The sequence below is a fragment of the Mycteria americana genome, chromosome 9, assembly GCF_035582795.1.
Source record: "Mycteria americana isolate JAX WOST 10 ecotype Jacksonville Zoo and Gardens chromosome 9, USCA_MyAme_1.0, whole genome shotgun sequence".
Classification (NCBI taxonomy): domain Eukaryota; kingdom Metazoa; phylum Chordata; class Aves; order Ciconiiformes; family Ciconiidae; genus Mycteria; species Mycteria americana.
This window is the reverse complement of record NC_134373.1, coordinates 12,369,619-12,389,697: the sequence shown is the minus strand read 5'-3', so window position 1 is coordinate 12,389,697 and position 20,079 is coordinate 12,369,619. Positions and strand designations below refer to the sequence as shown.

Below are 20,079 nucleotides of genomic sequence, written 5' to 3'. Positions count from 1 at the left end.
CATGAATATTTTCTGCAAAAGCAATTTATTCATAAACTGTTTCAAATAATCAAAGAGAGTAGAAAATCCTCATTTAAAACATGACCCGTGTGATGGGGGGCACGTCCACGCAGTACTCTCTGTTGCAGAGGAACAGCTGGTGGGACAGCACTTGCATCACATTTCTGGCCCGGCCGCTCACATCTTGGTTACTGAACTCACACATTCTCCAACATTATTTTGAAAAGGAAACATTTTTTCAGGGACGTGCTGTGGAAAGCAAATGCTCACCCTGAGTCTGCGCAAAGGCAACTCGAAGGGACCGTGTCAGAATAGTCTCAAAGAGCACTCGCGCTTTGGGCCTGGGAAATGCATCCCGGCAGTACTCACCAGCTGCCCGGGGAAACACACCGCCTTGTGCTTGGTGCGGCAATTTGGAAACAATTTTACAGGTACAATATTACGGAAACCTTTGGATTTTCATGCCTGCCCAGGGAGGTGAGAGGGGCTGACAGGGGAGGGTGTTTGGGTGCCTGGTGTTTGCTCCGTTCCCAAGTGCGCATTCACTGTGCCCAGATGTTTTCATCCTTCGCAATCACCTTTCCCCTGCTAAGCACTGCACTTTATAAGAAGTAAATCTCAGATTTATTGAACGCATACATCATCTACTCCTGCTGCGGTACGAGCCGGGGCCACCGTGCTCAGTCCCACAGCAAGCAGGGGAGGCGAGAAGAGATTGCTCCTGCGACCCCCTCACCTTTTTCTTTTCTGAAGCTTCCCGAGTTAGTCCCCTGCGCGAGGCTGCTGCCTATCGCCATAGGAGTGGGACGGAGGCCAAGGAGGCCTTGACCTAATGTTTTAGTCTGAACAGATAGATGAAAGAGATACAGGAAAGCTCTCTCTGTGCATGCAATTATCTGATAGCAATCTATTTTGGGAGATGAATCTCAGAAAGAAGAACATGCAAAACTCTCACCTTGTTTGCACTGGGAAGCTGCGTTATCCCTTTAAAAAACAGGGAATAAAATGCATGAAAAATGATACAGAAAGCAGCAGAACAGCATGGTGCTTTAACTCGTGCTGAGCTCAGGAGAGGGAGGGGAAAGGGGTCAGTCCTGCTGGTCACGCCAGCACCTGAAATTTGGTAAAAACTGTTCCTGCTGATTTAAGACAAATCCGGTGCATGAACAGCTGGACAAATTTAGCCTTCATGCTTCATGGCTGGATTCCTTCATGTACCTAAAGAGCACAATCCAAGTGAAACCTCTGCATCCAGTCTTTCTCTCGTGTGCCCTGGTGCCTAACACGCAGGTGGAGGTCACGCTGCGGACTCGTGCCCAGGGAAGGTGCTGCCAGGGGTCTCTCTGAGCCACCTGCCCTGTCTTTGCTTGGGAAATCTGCAGGAACTTAACCTTGGAGGCGGCTGCCCCTCCGCCACGCTTGGCCAAAGGTGCAGTTTGGTAGGGGCCAGACACACAAGCACGTGGACAACGTACCCCTGAGCGCTGGAGGAACCGATGCCCTCGGGAGAGAGGAGCAGGTCGCGGCTCAGCCTCCTCGCACGCGCCGGCTCACCGGTGCTCACCGGCGGCGGGAGGACTTGGCAGACGCTGGTGTAACAGGACAGCCCAAACACAGCGCCTGGAACTCCTGAGAGCACCAGCACACTCAAAGGGGTTTCAGAAATCCGTCACCTAATCCGTGCCTGGGAAGGAAAACATCATCAGTCTTATCTTACAGATGAGAGAAGGACGCAGGGAAAATAAATACTGTAAAGATGTAGGACTCTGTGGCAGAGGTGGAACGAGAGCCCAAGTAGATTCACTCCTGCGTTCCCTCTGGAAGACACCTCCCCATGCCAGTCCCTGCGAGCTTCTCTGATTTCTAGTTGCTAAAACACACTGTAAACAACTGCAAATACCTTTAACCCTTTCCTCCCAACATGACTCCCCCAGAAGTGATATAGATAATATCCGCCCATTCAGGTGGGACATCAGGCAAATCGTACCAGCACAGGGCCTGGAGAAGGTTGTTGTGCTACTGCAAGAAGCCAGGCATGTCACAAAACCCTCCCCGAAAGGCCAGGCTGTCAGTCCCCCGTGTGTTGTTGCTGTCGATACTGGATATGATTTTTCCATGTGTTCTCCTTCAAGGCTGAATTTTTATTACACCGATTGCCGCTTTAGCATCCGCCCCCCCTCCCAGTGACTTCGAAAGGGGCGCAGAGGAAGGCGAGATGCACTTTTGCGGGCAGCCCTCCCTTCGTGCGGGAGGAGCTCCAGCCGCAGGGCTGTGGGCACCAGCGCCAGGCGCAGTCCCAGCCGCCCGGGGCAATCCAGGGTGCCCGAGGTCTTCTGCTCCCTGTATTTTGATACAGAAAGCCACGCAGCATGACCTTGGCACAGGACACAACACGAATGCTAAACAGGGTATGAAAGGCGTGGGCATGCATGCTATGGGATTTCCATCCAGCCACTGTCTTCTGGTTCTGCAAATGCATATACAGCAAGAGCTATGTGGTACCCCTTTCCATGTGAGCACAGAAAGCAAGCCCTTCTCTATGTAATTTTATGTTCATTTGTTTATAACATCAGAGAAGGAGGGAGGACTAGAAGGTATTTTGCCAACAGTTCCTGTACCGACATTAGGATAGCCTTTCAAACTGAGAAAATCAAGCTATTTCTAGGTTTAAATGAAGCACCAAGAGGCAAGCCACTCACCCTTCCTGATGCAGCCTCTCCCTTCCGAGAGAGATGCTTTCCGAAGGCTGATCCTTCACAACCGGTGGTGCTAGGTTAACAATTTCCATCCTCCCTAACTGTAAATACTGAAGGCCAAGTGCTGTTTTTCATAGAAACACAACCCAAGATGAAATCAGGAAGGTAACCCAGGAGGGCAAAATGTGAATGTGCACACTTACACCATTGATCCGGGCTTTATGCCTTGCCTGAAAGACAAAATACACCCCTCTCCAGACCTCAATGAAGGCTGAATACACACTCATAACCTAATGGAGAAACAAACCGAGGATTTAAGGCTGGATCTGAACAAGTACGGCAAGTTTTACTGGAATGGTATTTAAAGCATCCAAGTTATAACCTTTGCAATAATACAGTTCCTATTAGAGCAGGACCTTCTCTCAAGCAACTTACCCACTCTAACCCACCTTTATGCAAGTCTCACTGATTACCTTCTATGTTAAATCACTTTAAAAACATGGGTCAAAGTTGTTTCATAGCTTTACTCTCTCAGTAATGTGCAACATGAACATAATAGTGTTATTAAGAAGTCAAAAATAACTTAACACAATAGCTATATAAGATTCTCCAATGGTCAAACTTTCAGCAATTACTTTTTGTTAAGTTCAGAAAAGTAGCATATTTGTTAATCAAATTAATTTAAAAAGTAGCTTTTCAAAATAAAAGCAATGCTTTAAATAAATATAGTCTTTTTTATAACCATAAAACAATTAGTCCTGTTAAAGGTAACACAAATACTACACTCAAGCACAGTACTTAAACGATTGAAATGAATGTTGTGAGCATACATGAGCTGGACACTGGGAGGGACGAGGATACATTGCTTCATGACATTCTCCGTCTCCTTTCTACAGCAGAACAGAGAGGCATCCAATTCTCAGAACCACCCTAAACATATGACACGTGTCAGGATATTTGTAACTGCTGCGCAAAAATGCTGGTACCCTGTTTTTTCCCCAAGCTATTTCTCTACACTATATCTGTAGCAGTTCTGCAGCCTTGCTTCAAATTTCTAGCACAGCATGATTCCTAACCACAACAACGTAAAGCCAGATCCTGCTTGCTTCATCCAACATCTAAGCAGAAGGTGGCAAGCAAGATCTGACCTCTCACACCTCTTGCAGTAAAGCTCACAGTTTGTGAAATCTGTAAAACCTTCCTTCCAATACTGGCACCACCGGGTGCTTCAGAACGGCCTGAAGCTCACCTTCAGAGTTCATGATCACCGAAGGATATTCACAGCTCTCCTCGTAACTATGGGGCTGACTAGCTATGTTCATTACTACACAAGTTAATGCCTATCAGCAAAGACTGTAGCTGTCCTGCAGATCTACAAGGTAGCAATGATTTACTGGGATGAAATAAATCAGCTAGTTCTTATGTTAGTACGTGCTATCTGGGTGTATCCCGAAGAGCAGTTTGCTAAAATTCAGTAAAATGTACACCTCAAATCTAATCATAATCTATCCAGCAACTCTGACCATTTAATATCTCGTTTACTTGGTTTGAATTGTTCATTAAAAATCACGTTCAGGATCTGCAGCAAACCACTGGTTTTGCCCTCACAAAAGCAGCTGTCGGTGACATTTGTTGTTGTATTTTGTTTGTTTGTTTAAACAGCGTAACAGTAACATAACCTATAAGTTAAATGATAAAAGCTGGAGAGTAAAATAAAGCACAAAACTGACACAAGTACTCTCTATTTGTTTTGATCTTCAGAATGAACAGGCCTATTCAAAGATGACAAAGGAATAAATTAGCAAACGGCTAATGTAATGCATGAAAGGGCGTCTACAGGATTTGCATGTGCGCACACACACGCACTTGCATACAGACAGCTTGGCTTCATTAGAAATCTCACTACCAGAGTTTAACTTAGATAAATTAACGGCATTAAAATACTGACATTGTGAGGATTTTAATACTATCAACGCCCTGTAGAGGGCATTCCTGTGTGAATTTTTAAATGCTTTAAAAAAATAGTTTAGAGTTATTGAAATCTGTGACAAATGCGACAGCTCTGCCTCCCCTCACAGCCTCCCGTTCTCATCTCCAGCATCCTTCTCCTGTATTGCCTCCAGGCACCGTTTCGACTTGGCGTCCACGTGCCCACTTCCAGTTTTGCTCAGTCCGCACGACAGGCACGCCAGCTGGATCTGCTTCATGTTCTCCAGGGCTTCGTTCTTGGCGTTCTTCAGGAGATCTCCTTGGCCCTGAGGGTGCACAGACAAACATGCAGGAGAGAGTCAGGGATCGCACACATCGCTCGGGACCGAAAACGGCAATACTGCTCTCGTGCCTCTGCCATATTGTGCGGTGCCTGGAACAGAATCCAGGTCCCGTCTCAAATCCCCTCTGCCCGCCGTGAATGCCAGCCCCCGGGGAAGGGACTGAAGCCCCTTTTGCAGCCTGGCACCTGGCTCGGTGGGGAAGGCAGCAGCCGGCACAGCGGGCAGGGTGAGAGGCACAGGCACCAGACTCCCACCCCCTTCCAGGTCACCCCCTGGGAGGTAATTTGGGACCCGGCCCTGAGGAGCCCATCACTCCCCAGAGCCCAGCCCCACGGGGGAAAGCATTTCCTCTTCCACAGTCAACAGCGAGGACCTGCCAGGGACGGGGCAGCGACGGCACACGGCACCCCCTTCCCCGTGCCACTGCTACGTCCTCGCAGGAACACCCCTGGCGTCAGACCCCAGGTGGCAATGAGGGCAAGTCCCCAGCTGGGGGTCCCCTCTGAGCTCTGAGACCCCGGGTACCCACCCCTCCTTGCACCTGGATTTGCTCCCCAGCCTCGGGCCCTCCTTTAGCAGAGGCAGGCCAAACTGCGCCCTTGCCAGAAGCACAGCACCCTGTGGTGCCACACTGAATCCATCTGAACCACGTTGTTTGGGACCTTTGAGCGCACGAACGGGAATGAGAGACTTCATGAGCAAAAGCCTGCTTCTGTGTCTTCTCAGAGCGTGCAAAGGTGAGGTGACTAACAGGATGTCAATCCAATTTGCAACCATCAGGAAAAATGTGTTACATGAAATTCGTATTAAGGAGTTGGTGTTCAGAAATGCCAAAATGAATATTTATGCAATATTGATATGTCAAGTGCCGCGAAGTGACAAGATTCTGGTGCTAGAGGACACAAATAAATAAAAGCCAGGAGATGCATCTGGTTATTAAAATTCAGTATCACTAAGAACTTGAGCTGCTCTTCTCCTAATGTCACCCGAAGTACAGCTTAAAGTACACCACGCGCTGCAGCTGGTTATACACATATTCAGAAGGAATACCTCCGCTGACTGAAATGTCACACTCGCGTCCCCGCAGCCTAACCTGGCCTCTGGCGAACGACAGATGCTGTGCGGGGTCTCAGAGGAGACAGCAGATATTACAGCAGGACCTGGGGCGACTGATCACTGACCCTCCTTCGGTTTTCAAAACACACCAGATGTGTTGGGCGAGTCACAGCACGACACCGTCCAGCAGCGGGAGCATCTCGCTGCTCTCCCTTTCCCCAGGAGCTGAGAGGAAGGATTTATCCCACACCAACGAGCCCAGTTCCCTTTTCGCCAGCGCCTGGCACTGGACTTGCACCGCCTGAACCCCCGTAAACAATATTCACAACGAAGAAACAATGGTGGCTTGCAAGTCCCGCTGCACTGGTAAACACCACGTGGGAAACCGCATCAGCCAGGGATGGCAGCCCGCGCCCCAGAACGGGATTGCCTCATCTCCCAGTGGCAGGAATTTGTCCCTGCTGAACAATGCAAATCGCTACCCAGATGCTGGGAATCCAACTCAATGCGAGAGTAACAAAAAGCACCGGGACTGCGTGAGCGGCTCTGCGCTATTTGGTATGAAGCTCTTTTGAAGAGATTTGTATCTCGGCAGCATGACAGTTATGGGAATACACAGACAAACAGCTTGGGATCCAGCGAGCAGACACGGTTTGAAAAAACAAAACAAGAATAATTTACGCAGCACATATTTCACATAGCTGTGATCTTGCTTTTAGGACAGAGGTTGAGCTTATGGTTAAAGGCGGTAGGCAGGAACCCAGAAGCTCCCTAGCTGCCTCCAGCACCCGGCACACCCCCGTCTCCCCGCCTGTCTGCAAAACGGCACAGCAATCGTGCCGGGGTTGTCGCAACAGGGACAACACACCGCAGCACAGGCAAAGAGATCCAACAGCAGTATCATTAATGACACAATAATGTTATCAAAAAGGGTGGTAGATTCTTCGCTACACAGGTGCAGTTTTAAATCATTTGTTTTTAGAATGAAGTAGACCCAGCTGCAGTGGGGCTGCTGCTTTTTCTTACCATGCACATGGGACTGAAGACACCAAAGGCTGCACCAACGCGCAGACAAAATCAGCGTGATGGTGCTTTGCAGCCTTAACCTCTCTAAGTCAAAACCTGGTGCTGTGTATTCATGCACAAGAACAGAAAAATCCCCTTAGCACAAGAAACAACTCAAAGTAGACATCCCTACAGCATCAAGAACAACTAAGCCCAAAACCTGGGAAAGCCAGTGCAACGGAGAGGTAAAATGCTGACGATGAAGGCCCAGTACCCTGAAGCACCTGGCATCCCCTTCGTTGGGGTGTCTGGGGAAAGACTTCTAGGAGCTTGTCCTCTGCTGTGGCATGGCCAGCGTCTCCCCGGGCAGCAGGAACAATCACCCACACCATGCACAGAGGAGGAGGAGGAGGAGGATTTCCCGTCATGCAGCAGCACGAGATGGATACAGCTCCATAAGCTGACACAAAGAGCTTCAGCTGAGTCTATGTCACCTTCTTCATGTCATCTTCCTTCTGAGAGCGAGGGCAAAGCATGCAAATATTTCTCAGGGTGGCCCACAAACTGTGTCTTTGCATTAAGGACTCTCTTGAGACACTCATTTAAGGGAAGCTACTTGGAATTTGATACACCCCCGCTTGGAGGATGACAGCCTGAGCCCGCCCTGCCAAGACTCGTGTCTGAAAGTCCCCAGAAGCCAAGGGACTTCACACCCCGTGTGAGGGTGCTGAGCCACCCGCTCTCCCTTATGCATATTCCAATTTCACATTTAAGGAACCAGGCAATTCAGATTACAGGTTTCATCTGCGGCAATGCACGACATGTCTTCGGGTTCCAAGAAGAAAAACACTCCTCCTGAGCATACTTCCAATATTTTGAAGACATTCTTATTTTACAGCGATCTAAAAACAGAAATGGACTTATCAAAATAGTGCGATTCCATTCATGTGCAGACCAATTGATTTATGTCTTAGTCTCCTTGTATTTTTTATCTTTAAACAGCTGGTTCATTTGAGCAAGCTGAAGGAGCAAAAATGATTTTAAATCATCTGTCACAAGAAAATTAATGACAAACCAGCCCCCTCTGACAGAGCTGTCATAATTCTAGAGACACCATAAAAAAAATAATCTGTGGGCATGCTCTGTTTGAAAAGCCATCTGTTTGCTTTGCAAAACCGGCTGTGAGCATAATCCACTCCGGAAAAATGTCAGCAAAATTGTGTCAACACCTTAACGAACTAAATACTGGATAGAAGGTGGAGTAAACTTTAAAAGTATCATTGCATTGAAACAACGTTCATAAATCAGTCATTGTGATCACCTCTGTGCACAGAACAACCCTCTTTGCCCTTACAAACAAAGCATCTCTCTTCCAGACAAAGAGAGATCACGACAGTCCACTTCGGCATCTATCCATCTCCCCCCCTTCTGCTATTGATATCATCAGCCTTTCTGAAAATAAATACTTGTGAGAAAGGTTAAACTCAGCATTTGGCAGGCCACTAAATTAAGCCAGAAGAGACTGAGTGAGCGTTCTACTTGAAAAACTGATGAAGGGGCCCATTTTTATTTAGAGTTAGGGAACATTAAATGTCAGGTTTCATACACCTAACTACAACTAACTGCGGAGCCTCAGCACAGATTAACGTTACAGAACAAATAATGCAGCTTGGCAAGCAAGTGTAAGATTATAAGCCTTTACTTTGACAGGCTAATACTACTTAGAAAACAGGGATAATCTGACATGGCTTTAAATATTGCTCAGTTCCAGTGACAACCCATGAAAGGCTTTAAGATGCATGAGTAGTTCTAGACAGACACTGGCAATGGCCACAGATGGGACAAATTCTGTAGGTTGTTCTTTATTATTTAATTTTTTTGCCAAATCAAACTCCTAAGTTTTTATGAGTCAAGACAACAGCTCATTATATCCAACAACAACCCAGACTCTGAGCTTGGGGAAATGCGAGGAGGAGGCGGGTTAGGTAAGTAGCACCATTTTGTGTTCGACTCCACAAAGTTGTTTTTTTTTTTTAAAATATGTTGCATGTATATTTCTACATAAATATGAATATCTGGGCGTGAGTATGTACATTAATAAATAATTACTATTTCTATCCTATGGTTTCTGGGAAACACCCTGCGACGTGCAGGTCACGACACACCGCTGGCTCCGGGTACCCACCCGTCCTGGGGACGCCGGCTACCGCACGGGCAGGACGGCAGCCCCCGTGTTGGCACCTGCCCGGCCAGCACCAGGGGCTGCAGGAGGACCCTGAAGGCCACCGCCCAGCCCGTGCAGACCTGAACCGCACCAACAGGCTGCCCCACACAGACGCCTCTGCTTTACTACCCGGGGAAGGGGAAAATCCCGTGTTGAGCAACAGGGCCTTCCCGGCGTTCAAAACTGGCCGTGTGTTCCGGGAGGCTGAAACAGTGGCTGCGAAGGCCATTTTGTGATCTGCAGCCTGCTAAAGTAGACGGTTGCTTATTTCCTGGCAGACACGTTCTCTGACAGCACATTATGGGAGCTTTCCTCTCCGCTCCTCGAGGGCTGAGTAAACAAACAATGAATAACAGAGGTCTTACCGCCCATGCCGCATCACGCTCATGATACTGCTGTTATTTTTTAACTTTTTCTCAAAGAAACAAGCTCTTACATTATTATTTAATCACCAAGTAAAATCTCCAGAGGCTGCCAGTGGTTGGCTGAAAAAGCCAGACGCGGCCGAGCAGAACAACCGCAAGCATCGCATCGCTCCACATTTCAGAGGTAACCCGGGTAAGGTAAGGGCACCCCTAGTCAGTGCCCAGGGACTCAGAAAGCAGAAATGCTGGAGAGCTGCTGCGATGCGCAGATACTCTGTGCAGAGGTGGCACTGACCGCAAGGGGTGCATTTTCGAAGTGTCACAGTGGGACTTTAATTGTGTTTAATATTAATAAGGAGGCGCACAATTAAATGATTGCGCATGGCTTTGAAAATGTAATCCTGAGGAAATCATTAATGAAATTATTACACTGCTATGTTAAACTTATTACGAAAAGCAGATATTTTTCCAAGCCTCCTTCAAAGTTAAATGTGGGAACAATTGATATCAATTTGATTATGATACAACCACATTTCAGAACAGGGTACTCCGAAAACATACAGACTATTTCTGTATCAATGCAGACTTTAAAAGCCCACCCTTTTCATTATTACTGCATATTGTTTGTCAAGAGCTTTGCTTTATGCTCTGTGATAGAGATCATAGTGCACACGTTGGCATGAAAAATTACCGTACACAAAGCGTATAATCACTTCTCGCACACTGAAAAAAATAAAGGATTGCAAAAATGAGTTACCCCACAGGAAAAGCAGGGGCCAAACTTTACTTGCCAATTTATTTTAAACCCTTGCATAGGAGAAATTAACTTCCTGCCAGGGAAATAAAAAGGCCATGAATATAAAAGATGGCACTTAAATGGCACTCCTTGTGCCACTGGTGTATCATTTAAGATCTGGGGTTTGGGGTTAGCTTCCCACATACCCAATTCCGAACCAAATGCAAAAGCCTGCTTCTACCTGTCTGAAGCCAGCACCAGCTTTGCCACCGAGTAAATCGGGCGATCCGACTGAGTCCTCGCTGGGGCCTGAGTCACCACGTTTCTCAGTATTTGCTAGTAATTTCAGACGTCAAACTGAGTGTCTCATTTTGGTGTATCAGCGTGTTACTAACAGCCAGAGACCTTCCCTCCCATTTCCCAAAGCAGGGTCTAGCAAACATTTGCAAGAAGGAAACAGAGCTGAGAATCAATTACATCACGTGGGGAACAGATCTGAGATGCATGAAAAAGAAAATATCCACCCAGGGAAAGGCAGTCATCGTTATATGAAGTGTTAAATCTCTGTAAGCAAGAGCAGGAAAGAGAAACCATTGTGGAATAGATTGCTGTGTGCAGCTTTGACACAAGTCTGCGTGATAAAAACAAGGTGAACATGAGTTTTTACATGAGCGTTAAAATGGAATCAAAGGTTGTGCCGAGCAACGAGGTCAGAAGCTCTAGGGCTGATCTGCTCAAATCGTAGCCAGCAGCAGGGACACCTAGGACAGCAAGGATGAGGAAGACAATAGAGAGGAAGAGGAGGAATAGTTAACAGGAACAATCTCCTAGTATTTCTGTATCTATCCCAGATTACTCATTACTTCATCCTTTTGCCATTCACTTCATGAACCAGCCATATGGATGCTGGCTCCAGGTTTTCCTGCCTGTCTGCTGTTACACAGGGGCTGAGCAGGTTCAGAGAGCAGAAGGAAACTCAGGAAAAACCCAGGAAAAACACTGGGAGTGCACAACTGGCCTTGGCTGCACTGTATTTCCCAACTGTTTTACTATTTACGCAGGGGAAAAAAATTCCTGTTCGCACCTGATATCTGCGCGAGTCTCGGAAATGAAACCACACCTGCAAGCAACACTGGCAGCCTCGAGGGCACTCACCAACTTGCCAAGACCCCCAGCCCTAAGGCGATGCATCCCAGCCAGCACCTAGCTGGTGCTGGACAAGTGCTGGGTGAAGAGCTGAGGGGTAACCATCTCTGCACACGCCATTTAAAAAAGAGCACGGTCTCTTTTCCTGTGCAGTCAGTTGTAAGAGCGAGAGAACAACCCCAACATTACTCCGGGTGGTTGGTAAAATTCACATAGCAACTCCAAAGCAATCTGGCCAGAAGCTCCAGTACAAAAGCAGAAGCGGCTCTCAGCAGTTCAAGGGAAAGCAGGCAGGAATCTGGATCGCTGCCCCTCCACAGAGCCCACTCGGCCCTGGCTTGCCCTGAGCACCCAGCAGGTTCCAGTATATTAGTCCAGTCCTCCTCGAGGCACGGATCTCTGCAACCACAGTAGGTGTTCAGATACCATAGCAAAGGAACACAGAAGAGGTTAATAAAAATTAATAAATAAATGATAGTAAATAGAGTAAATAAATAACAAAGTAAAGTAGGATTCAGAATGGCCCTAACTTGTAATACAGATCAAATCTTAACCTCACTCGTGGCTCTAGTGTGATTACTCATCACGGCCACGGGCTGGACTACTCTCTTAACACACTCAATGGTTTTGTGACTGCAGATGGGTACTCTGACCCAGGGATGGAGCCTGATGCTAAAATTGTAAATGTGGTGTGTTAAGAACAGTATCCAGGTTACCTGAAAACCAGTTCCATCTGATTTTAACTACTTACATTTAAACTCCCAAACTAGACCAATCTGCCAGTTGTTCATTATTAGGCTGTCCCACGCAAGCCCCAAAACTCTTTAATTGATTCCATTTGCCATTTGGGTCTCACCCCAGAGGCCTGCATTGGAGAGGATGATTAAACAGGGGTCTACAGAGGCGTTCTGCATTAGCCTGCCTGGTTTTCTAGGAGGCTAGTGATAGTTCATGGCACAGCCAAGCAGTCAATCCCGCAGCACAAGGCAGTGATGTGAGCGGTTGGGAAGAGGGAATGCCCGCTGCCTCTGTCGGTGTGGCACCTCCTTGAAAAACACCCATGGCATTTTTTGCCTTCTTTTCCAGCTGTTGGAAAGGTGCAGTTAAAATCTAAACGGCTGTGCTGGATACAGAGAGACAGCCTCCTTGGCATCGCACTGGGCAAGGCTCCCCGGCTTATTACAAAACTGCTAGCCCATCACTTGTATATTCCCAAATTGTGGGACGCAGCCAAATGCAAACCTTGAGGGCAGCCTGGGAGGTGGAATTAACAAAACACCTCTGTCACCCAAGGAGAACCTCAAGAACAGTCATGCAATTAGCCAAAAAAGCAAATACTTAGAAAAACTTCTGATTCTGGCTGGTGGGTCTATACTTGCCAGTGCAAGTATATTGCTGCCTTGTGCAGCCATGGCAACTTAGGAAAGAGGGTCTGTATTTGTAATTCTTTTACAGGATTTGCCTAATGAGCTAAAGGCGAAGGACATACGTGGCCAGCTTGCTCTCTGAAACACAGTCAAGTGCCCTCCCAAACCCTACTGGCCCTAGACCAAAGTCTGAGAAGGAATTAACGTCAAGCATTTGCTTGAATGCCTAAGTGGCAAAAGCACTCATGCTGTAGTGTTCTCTATTGATCTTTAAACAGAGCTCTCCACTGAAGTCCATGGGCTCTTGCAAATCAATCGCACCGTGTGGCTACTAATCTATTCCTTCAAGCAGTCATTTTACGTATAAAAAGTGGGCTTTTATTTTCATTTTTTAAAAAAATGCCTCTTGCTTCTCTCTCATCTGAGTGTTTAAATTAAATTACCTTATATCAGGCTGTCAGAAGCAATGAATGTGAACATCGACTGTCTGTAACTGTGTTGCAGCGGGAATTTACTTTCAGAAATAATGGCATTAATTTGACGCTAGCCATGTGCTGAGCAGTTCAGCTGCCTCTGTGTCTCTCGGGCACTGCATCTAGCAGACAGTTTGCAAGCATAGCCACAAACGTATGGACTCTCGCTATCAACCCCTCCATGCTAGGAGCCTGCCTTTTTTCTGGTGATAAGTTTGAAATCAAAGGGTTGGCTGGGAGCCCAGGAGTGCACAATCAATACTAAGAAAACCCCACATCATTGAAGAAATTGGGGCACTATTTATTTTTGATACACAGCCAAGAGATGGAAAACAAAGCTGTATGTCCAGGCATTTATTTCTTAGTCCTCCTTTGGTCACAAAACCCAATTCCGCACAGGTACCAGCACAAGCTGGTAACTCCAGTAAAGTCCAGAGAGTCCCAGAAAAAACAAAACAAGGGGAAGAAAAACGAAGCAGAAAGCGCAGAATTTTCTTGCATTTCATTTTTCTGAGTAAAAGAACCAGCTGCAGGAAAAGATATATTTTGCAGCTAACAAAACACCTGTGCAAAGCAACCCCTGAGCAAAACACTTGGCTGGGAATAGCTGGCACCCCCCCTACCTCCCTGCTCCCCCGTGCCCTCCGCGCTGACTCCTAGCCACCCAGGCTGCAAGCCACGCAGTTCACGTCAAAATCACGTCCTTCCATTGCAAGCGTTGACAGCAAAATGTCCATTAAGTTCATCAGAACCTGAAGAGGGTTTACTGACCACGTCCAAGGTGATTCTGTTTTGACTGAAGACAACAGGCACCTGTGCTGGTTTGGGGTTTTTTGGGGAGGGGGGGAGTGTTACAGGAGATGTAGCACAAACACTCACTGCTGTCCTTAGACTACTGCTTAGGACAACAGCTAAAAAAAATACCTGCAGCTGTGCTTAATGCTAACTGAAATGAAATTACGCCATTCAGAGCGCAGTGCTTCTGGACAGGTAACGGAGCATACTCATGCAGTGCTTGTTCCTGCGCACAGATCCTTACGCTCTCCTTATCTCTGAGTGACCGCTGGGCACAAACACTAATTTCTTAGCAACTATATGGTTTTCAAATCCTCCTGCTGTGGTGGCAGCTGGCAAAGGTCACCAGTCGACTGGGGCCCAGGAATCTGCCGAAGGCACCCGAGCTCCCCGTTGGCACTCCCCCGGAGGGGACACGACACCCCTCTGGTTCGGCTGCTCTCCTCCTTTCATGCGAGGTGCTGTGGGCGCCCAGCTTCTAACCTGTTCACAAGCAGCACAGACCACAAACAATGTTATGCTGAAGCAGAAAGGTTTAAGCTGAGACCGAAAACTCCAAATCACATGAAAGCTTAAGTGAAGAAAGGAAAAAATAACACAAAGCACTGTTTAACTGCTAGGAGGGAACAGGTTTTTAGAAGATCCCTAAGCAAATGCTCTGATCCACCTCGTCCCCGTCAGCGGGACGTTCCCTGTCCAGGGACCAGCCCCGTCATTCTGGTCCCCTGCAGTCAAAGGCAGGTTTGCTGGTGAGACCGGCCAGCGAGCTCGGTAAAAGCAGAGCTGAGCCGCCTGCTCTGCTCACGTTCCCCCAGCCAGAAGCCAAAGAGGCTCCTGTGGGCACAGCAGCCGTGGGCCCGCGCTAGCAGGGCTTGGTTCCCTTGGGAGAATCCCAGCCTGGCCCTCGCAGCGCAGACGTGAAACCAAGCACACGCAGGAGCGGGCACGGTTATTTTTGTAAGCAGCACACTGACCCAGCAGGCAGAGAGCTACCGAAACGAAGCGGCTGGGAGGGGAGCAGACAGTCGGGAGGGGTCAGAAAGAGGCATGGCTGGAGGTGAGAACTCTCCGTGAAGGATGGGAATGGAGACACAAAGCAAACCGAGTGAGCCAAGCACAAAAACAAGCGGTGCAGGATGGGGACCGTAGTATTCATTTACACATTCATTGCCCCAAAACGCCAGTGAGGGAAACTGAACAAGCATAATTTCCAACCCATTATGATGCCATGCCACAGAAAATAAGAGGCTTTTTGGCAAAATTGAGCTCAATTTTTAAGCCTGATGCAGAGGGCTGTAGTAATACCTCCACAGTTACTGGTGAGGGTTGGAGAGGATGAATTTAGACTACCCAGCTTCAGACCACCGAGCCACCCTCTGAAGGAAACGGTCCTTCTCCCGATGCTGCCAGCAGCCTCCAGGCTCAGTCCGTTCATCCCAGACTGCTAAATTAGGCCCCTCAGGCTGAGCCGTGCAACTCCCGCTACCTTTGTCACTGCTTGAAAACGTAAAAAATTTTTCAGGTGCTTTTCAGTGCCTTCACGTGGCTTACCTCCTCCCCGCTGCTAGGTACGCCAGCATCGCCAGGTCCCTGGCACGACGGAGCGGGAGCCCAGGCGACGCCGAGCGAGAACACGCAGAGCGCTTAGCTGCAATTATCGTCACTCCCTGCCCTGCCAATTCAGAGCGACCACAGCATATCAGTAAGGCTCCTCCTGCCAATACGGGACCTACGTCTGATCCGTAACACACAGGATGCTGGAGAAAAAAACCTAGTATATGGGCCTTTTTAACTTACTCCTCTAAGTCTCACTGTTGTGTCTTTTTAGTATGCTCTCTCATGTACGCAACCTATCTGACATAAGCAATGCCATCTTTTTCTTTTTGTGATCTAAAAATAAACAGCAGCTGCCACAGCAACAGAATGGCTGGTTTTGTCTCAGCTTTTCTCGCCAAATGGTTCCCACCTGTACCTGGGGAAATGACCCATAAGAAAGGGTTCTTTAGCTCCTGCAGGGTTCGTCACCTTGCACTTGATTTCATCTGACCCAGGTAAAAGAAGACTGTAGCTGTCAAGGATACAACACACAAGATTGCAGTTTCCCAATCCATTGTTCATCCAGTAAAGCTTACTTCCACCTGCAAGCACTTGGGCCTCTGATTTCCCTAGTTCCCGTGCAAGTTTTTGGGAATGCCTGCCACATTTAGGGCTTATGGGATCTACCAGGGTTGCTGGGGAAGAATAACTGCAAAGCAAATGCCTGGTCTCACCGAACACCGACAACTTCCGCTTAATGCAGTACGTGGCTTTCAACTAACTGTCCAAGCCCTCCCTGCGGATCCATATTGCCAATAATCATATATGTTAACACAGAAGTCTTTACTCCGCAGCCCTCTACTGCCGGTGGCTCCAGACTACATAAATGAATCGATACCGCCATTGAGTTAAACAGCGTTTCATTTCTTTAACCGCAGCCCTCGGAATACGTTAGCGGTGTGGATGAACATTTTCTCTTTTCAGTGTCAGGAGGCAGTAATGGGAGCTGGACCAGCACAACAAAACGGGGAAGGTCATGCCAGCAAATCGCTGCCTGCTGGATTCAGAGTTCAGCTCGACTCCTGTACTCACGCAAGCGCAGAACTCGTCAAAGGTCCTGGCTAGCAATGGTATTATGCACATCCCAACACGTGAGAGAGGATTCCTATCTATGCGCAGGAGGGAAAGGGGGAGGACCTGGCATTCATACAGAGACATGCCAGCCCCTAGCTTCAGCAAAGCACAAGGGCCAGGTATCACTTGGTTATAAAGTACATTACCGGATTTGACCAAGGCCACTGACAGTGGCCAAAACCCAACCGCCCCCTCAGCAATGGGAGAGGAGGAAGTTTCTATGGAGCAACCGGCAGCTTTCATCACCTCCCGAGCTCCCCCAGGGAATCAGCTTCAATTAGACACCCGTTCCCCCACAGGGAGCGGGGTTTGCAGATGCTGGCACGTAATTCACATAACAAAAGGGGCAGCCAACTTCCCATCATTTAGAAGCACTGGGAAACTGTATGTGATCCGCTGACAGTAGCTGTAATGAGCTCAAAATATACCACAAAGGTAGCAATTCCCTCTTGCTCTGTCCTGCCATGGGCCACCTAGAAACGGAGTCCTTTGCTCAGACATGCGCTCCCCCGTACGACGGTAATGCGCACACAGGCTGCCGAAAGGAGAAGCTCCCCAGTGGCAGGCACAAAGACCCATGTCTAAATGAACCAGGGAATTCAACAGTGTAGGAACACAACTGCTTTGGGTAAAAATCCTCCCAGAGGCTGTGGGTTACCCTGACTCAGGCAGGGCGCTGAGCTGACACCCATGAGCTCCACGTTTGGAGGAAAACAAAGGGAGTTTTCTCTACCCGCATTTTGTTAGCCCTGAAGCAACCACAGCTCCGCCAGGTCTTTCCCAGGACACACAATGCTGATTCACAACGGCGTTCGACAGTTTAAAACACGAGGAATACAAAACACCCTGGCAGGCACCATCAGTGTCATCTCTACGCGGGCCAGGAGCGGCAATGTGTGCTAGCTGGGGAGGGACGAGATGAGCACAGCAAAAGCCAGTTGTAGGTTGTAAGGTGAATTTGCTAAATAATGGAGATTAAAATACAACTGAAATTATTTAAAAATGTAACGTGTCTTTTCAATAATAAACAACCATGCAACTGAATCTCTCTTCTCATATATTATTTAAGGGACATCAGGACTCCTCCAAGTTGCATAAAGAGGTAACTGGAGTTTTCTAAGCAACAGTCAGTCCCTGAGTCCAAGAAAAAGCACCCATTTTGCGTGTCTCAGCACATGAGAAATACCGCGCTACTTAACTGACCACCCTGAAACAACATCAACAGTGAATGTTAAGGGAGCAAAGGAAAAGACCACCGAGGTCTTCGGTGTCGTGAATAATCATCCAGGTGAGGCACCGCGGGACGCTGCCAAGCCGGGAAGGAAAAGGTCTCTCCAAGCCCCTCACCAGTGCCAGGCGTCGGGGCAGGAGCATCGCCTGGGGCACAAGCCCAGTGCCACCCCACGGCGCGAAAGGACCCGGGGGAAAGGCTCCCACCCCTCCAGCACACTGCCTCGCTGCTTGAGCTGCGTCTGGCAGGGCTGGCGGCTCGGCTTGGGTTATAATGCAATCTTTGACGCCTCGCAGAGGCAGCTGCTCATTTTCTTTCTTTCTTTGTTAGTACAGTCATTGACAGATAAAAGCAAGAAATGTGTGAATTTCTGCTGAAACTTATACTTTCCTTACAGCCCTTTTAATTCCTCTGAATGAGGTCACGTTGTCAGATTGGCACAAACAAGATTCCCAGCTTCCATGTCTTGCAGGCTGCGTTAATTAACTCCACCGCCGGGTACGGCAGTCTTTGATATCCATGTCTCAGATGAAAATGTCACCGTTGCAGGGGAGGGGACGGTGGCAGAAGTTGCTGAAGTTCCTATGCCACTTGCAGTTCCTGCCTTCGCTGTCCCCTCCTCCAAAGGACGGGAGATGACAGTGACCCAGTTTTTACACCAAGCAATCCTCCTTTAGTGGGGAACCATCTACAAACATTATTCCGTTCAGTCATCCCCCCCGCCCCCAGTACTACCCGTTTTCCAGCTCAGTTCTGCTCAGGCACACGTACGTGCAGGAGTAGCTCCTTTTCCTCAAAAGATGAGTTCCCTCAGGGAACTTGTCATCCTACCTGCTGATTTTTCAAATAACCTCCTCATAGGTGATAATCTTGTTACTGCTCAGAGCAGCATTCGGAGAACAAACTCTCTTTGTATTCACACATCATTACCTGAATGTTATTAATTACTTTTCCAGTTGCACAGTCTTTGGACCGGATGACCCACACCCCCGAGGGAAGCTGGCCTTCGCACCCAGGTGCTAAAATCCCTGCCAGGTTGGTAGAGAAGCGAGACAGCAGCAGCGCAGCTGGGGCTCCGGCTGTGACGGGGTCTGCCCCACCAGCGGAGCACAGCAGAGAGCCAGATCCCACGCAGCTACCACAGGGTGAAGTCGGCACGAGTATGGAGCGATAAACTCATGCCAACCGCGTCACGGGTAGAGACAGCTTTAGAGTCATGAGAAGTTTAGTCCAGATCAAGGATGGTGGGGGGAATCGGACGCACGGGTAAGACAAAGAACGTGGTGGTTCTCCCACTGCTTTAGCATGATTTAGATGATACGCACAACGGGGGTGACGCAGAGGGAAGGGGGAGTTGAGGCTGGGGGGAAGAGACAGGAAAGGAGGAGACGACAGTGAGGGACAGGGGGGTACTGAGACAGGACAGCCGACCAAGCAGTGGGCTTCACTGAGCAGCCAGCCTACACAAGGAGAGAGATGGGCATCTATTTTGGCAGACTAGCGCTATTTAAACATCTTGACAAGCCTCCACTTGTGAAGTGACGCTAAAATCGGTTTTCTACACACAGCACCTCAGCGTGCCAACCCTCCGTCGGGCTCAAAGCCCATGCCGCTGAGGTGGCCTTGGCACAAGGGACGCCAGGCACAGCGACCCCGCATCCTCCTGGCCCTGTCTCCCACCTCCATCGCTGCAACGCCATGCACCTCGCCCTGCGTGCACAGCCGGCGGCTTAGCATCGGATCCACGGCTTCTGGCAATTTGTCACATCACTCAAAATCAAAGGCACATCACAAGACTGCTTGCCATCTATCTCTGGCTTATTTTAGTCAAATACAAGGAAAATGGGCTAAGCAAGATATCACTTGAGGCTTTTCATATCATCTTTCATTTCTCTAATCTGTTATTTTTGTCCCAAAGTTACTGTTGTTCTGCATATATATTTGACGGCCTGTCTCACCTCCTGTATATGTGTATGTGTTTGCACACATACAAACCCATCCCAGTGGAACTGAATATTTACATCTGAAATGCAGAACTTTGG

General features: G+C 48.3%; 1 protein-coding gene across 1 annotated transcript in view; it reads right to left on the bottom strand.

Moving 5' to 3' along the window:
* Window positions 1–3,462: 3,462 nt before the first annotated feature.
* PLCL1 (phospholipase C like 1 (inactive)) overlaps window positions 3,463–20,079 on the bottom strand; it is a 210,317-nt gene continuing 193,700 nt past the window's right edge. The window contains exon 6 of the mRNA XM_075512158.1: window positions 3,463–4,951. Coding sequence (XP_075368273.1) covers window positions 4,769–4,951 — 183 coding nt within the window. The 3' untranslated portion in view covers window positions 3,463–4,768. The remainder of the gene's footprint in view (window positions 4,952–20,079) is intronic.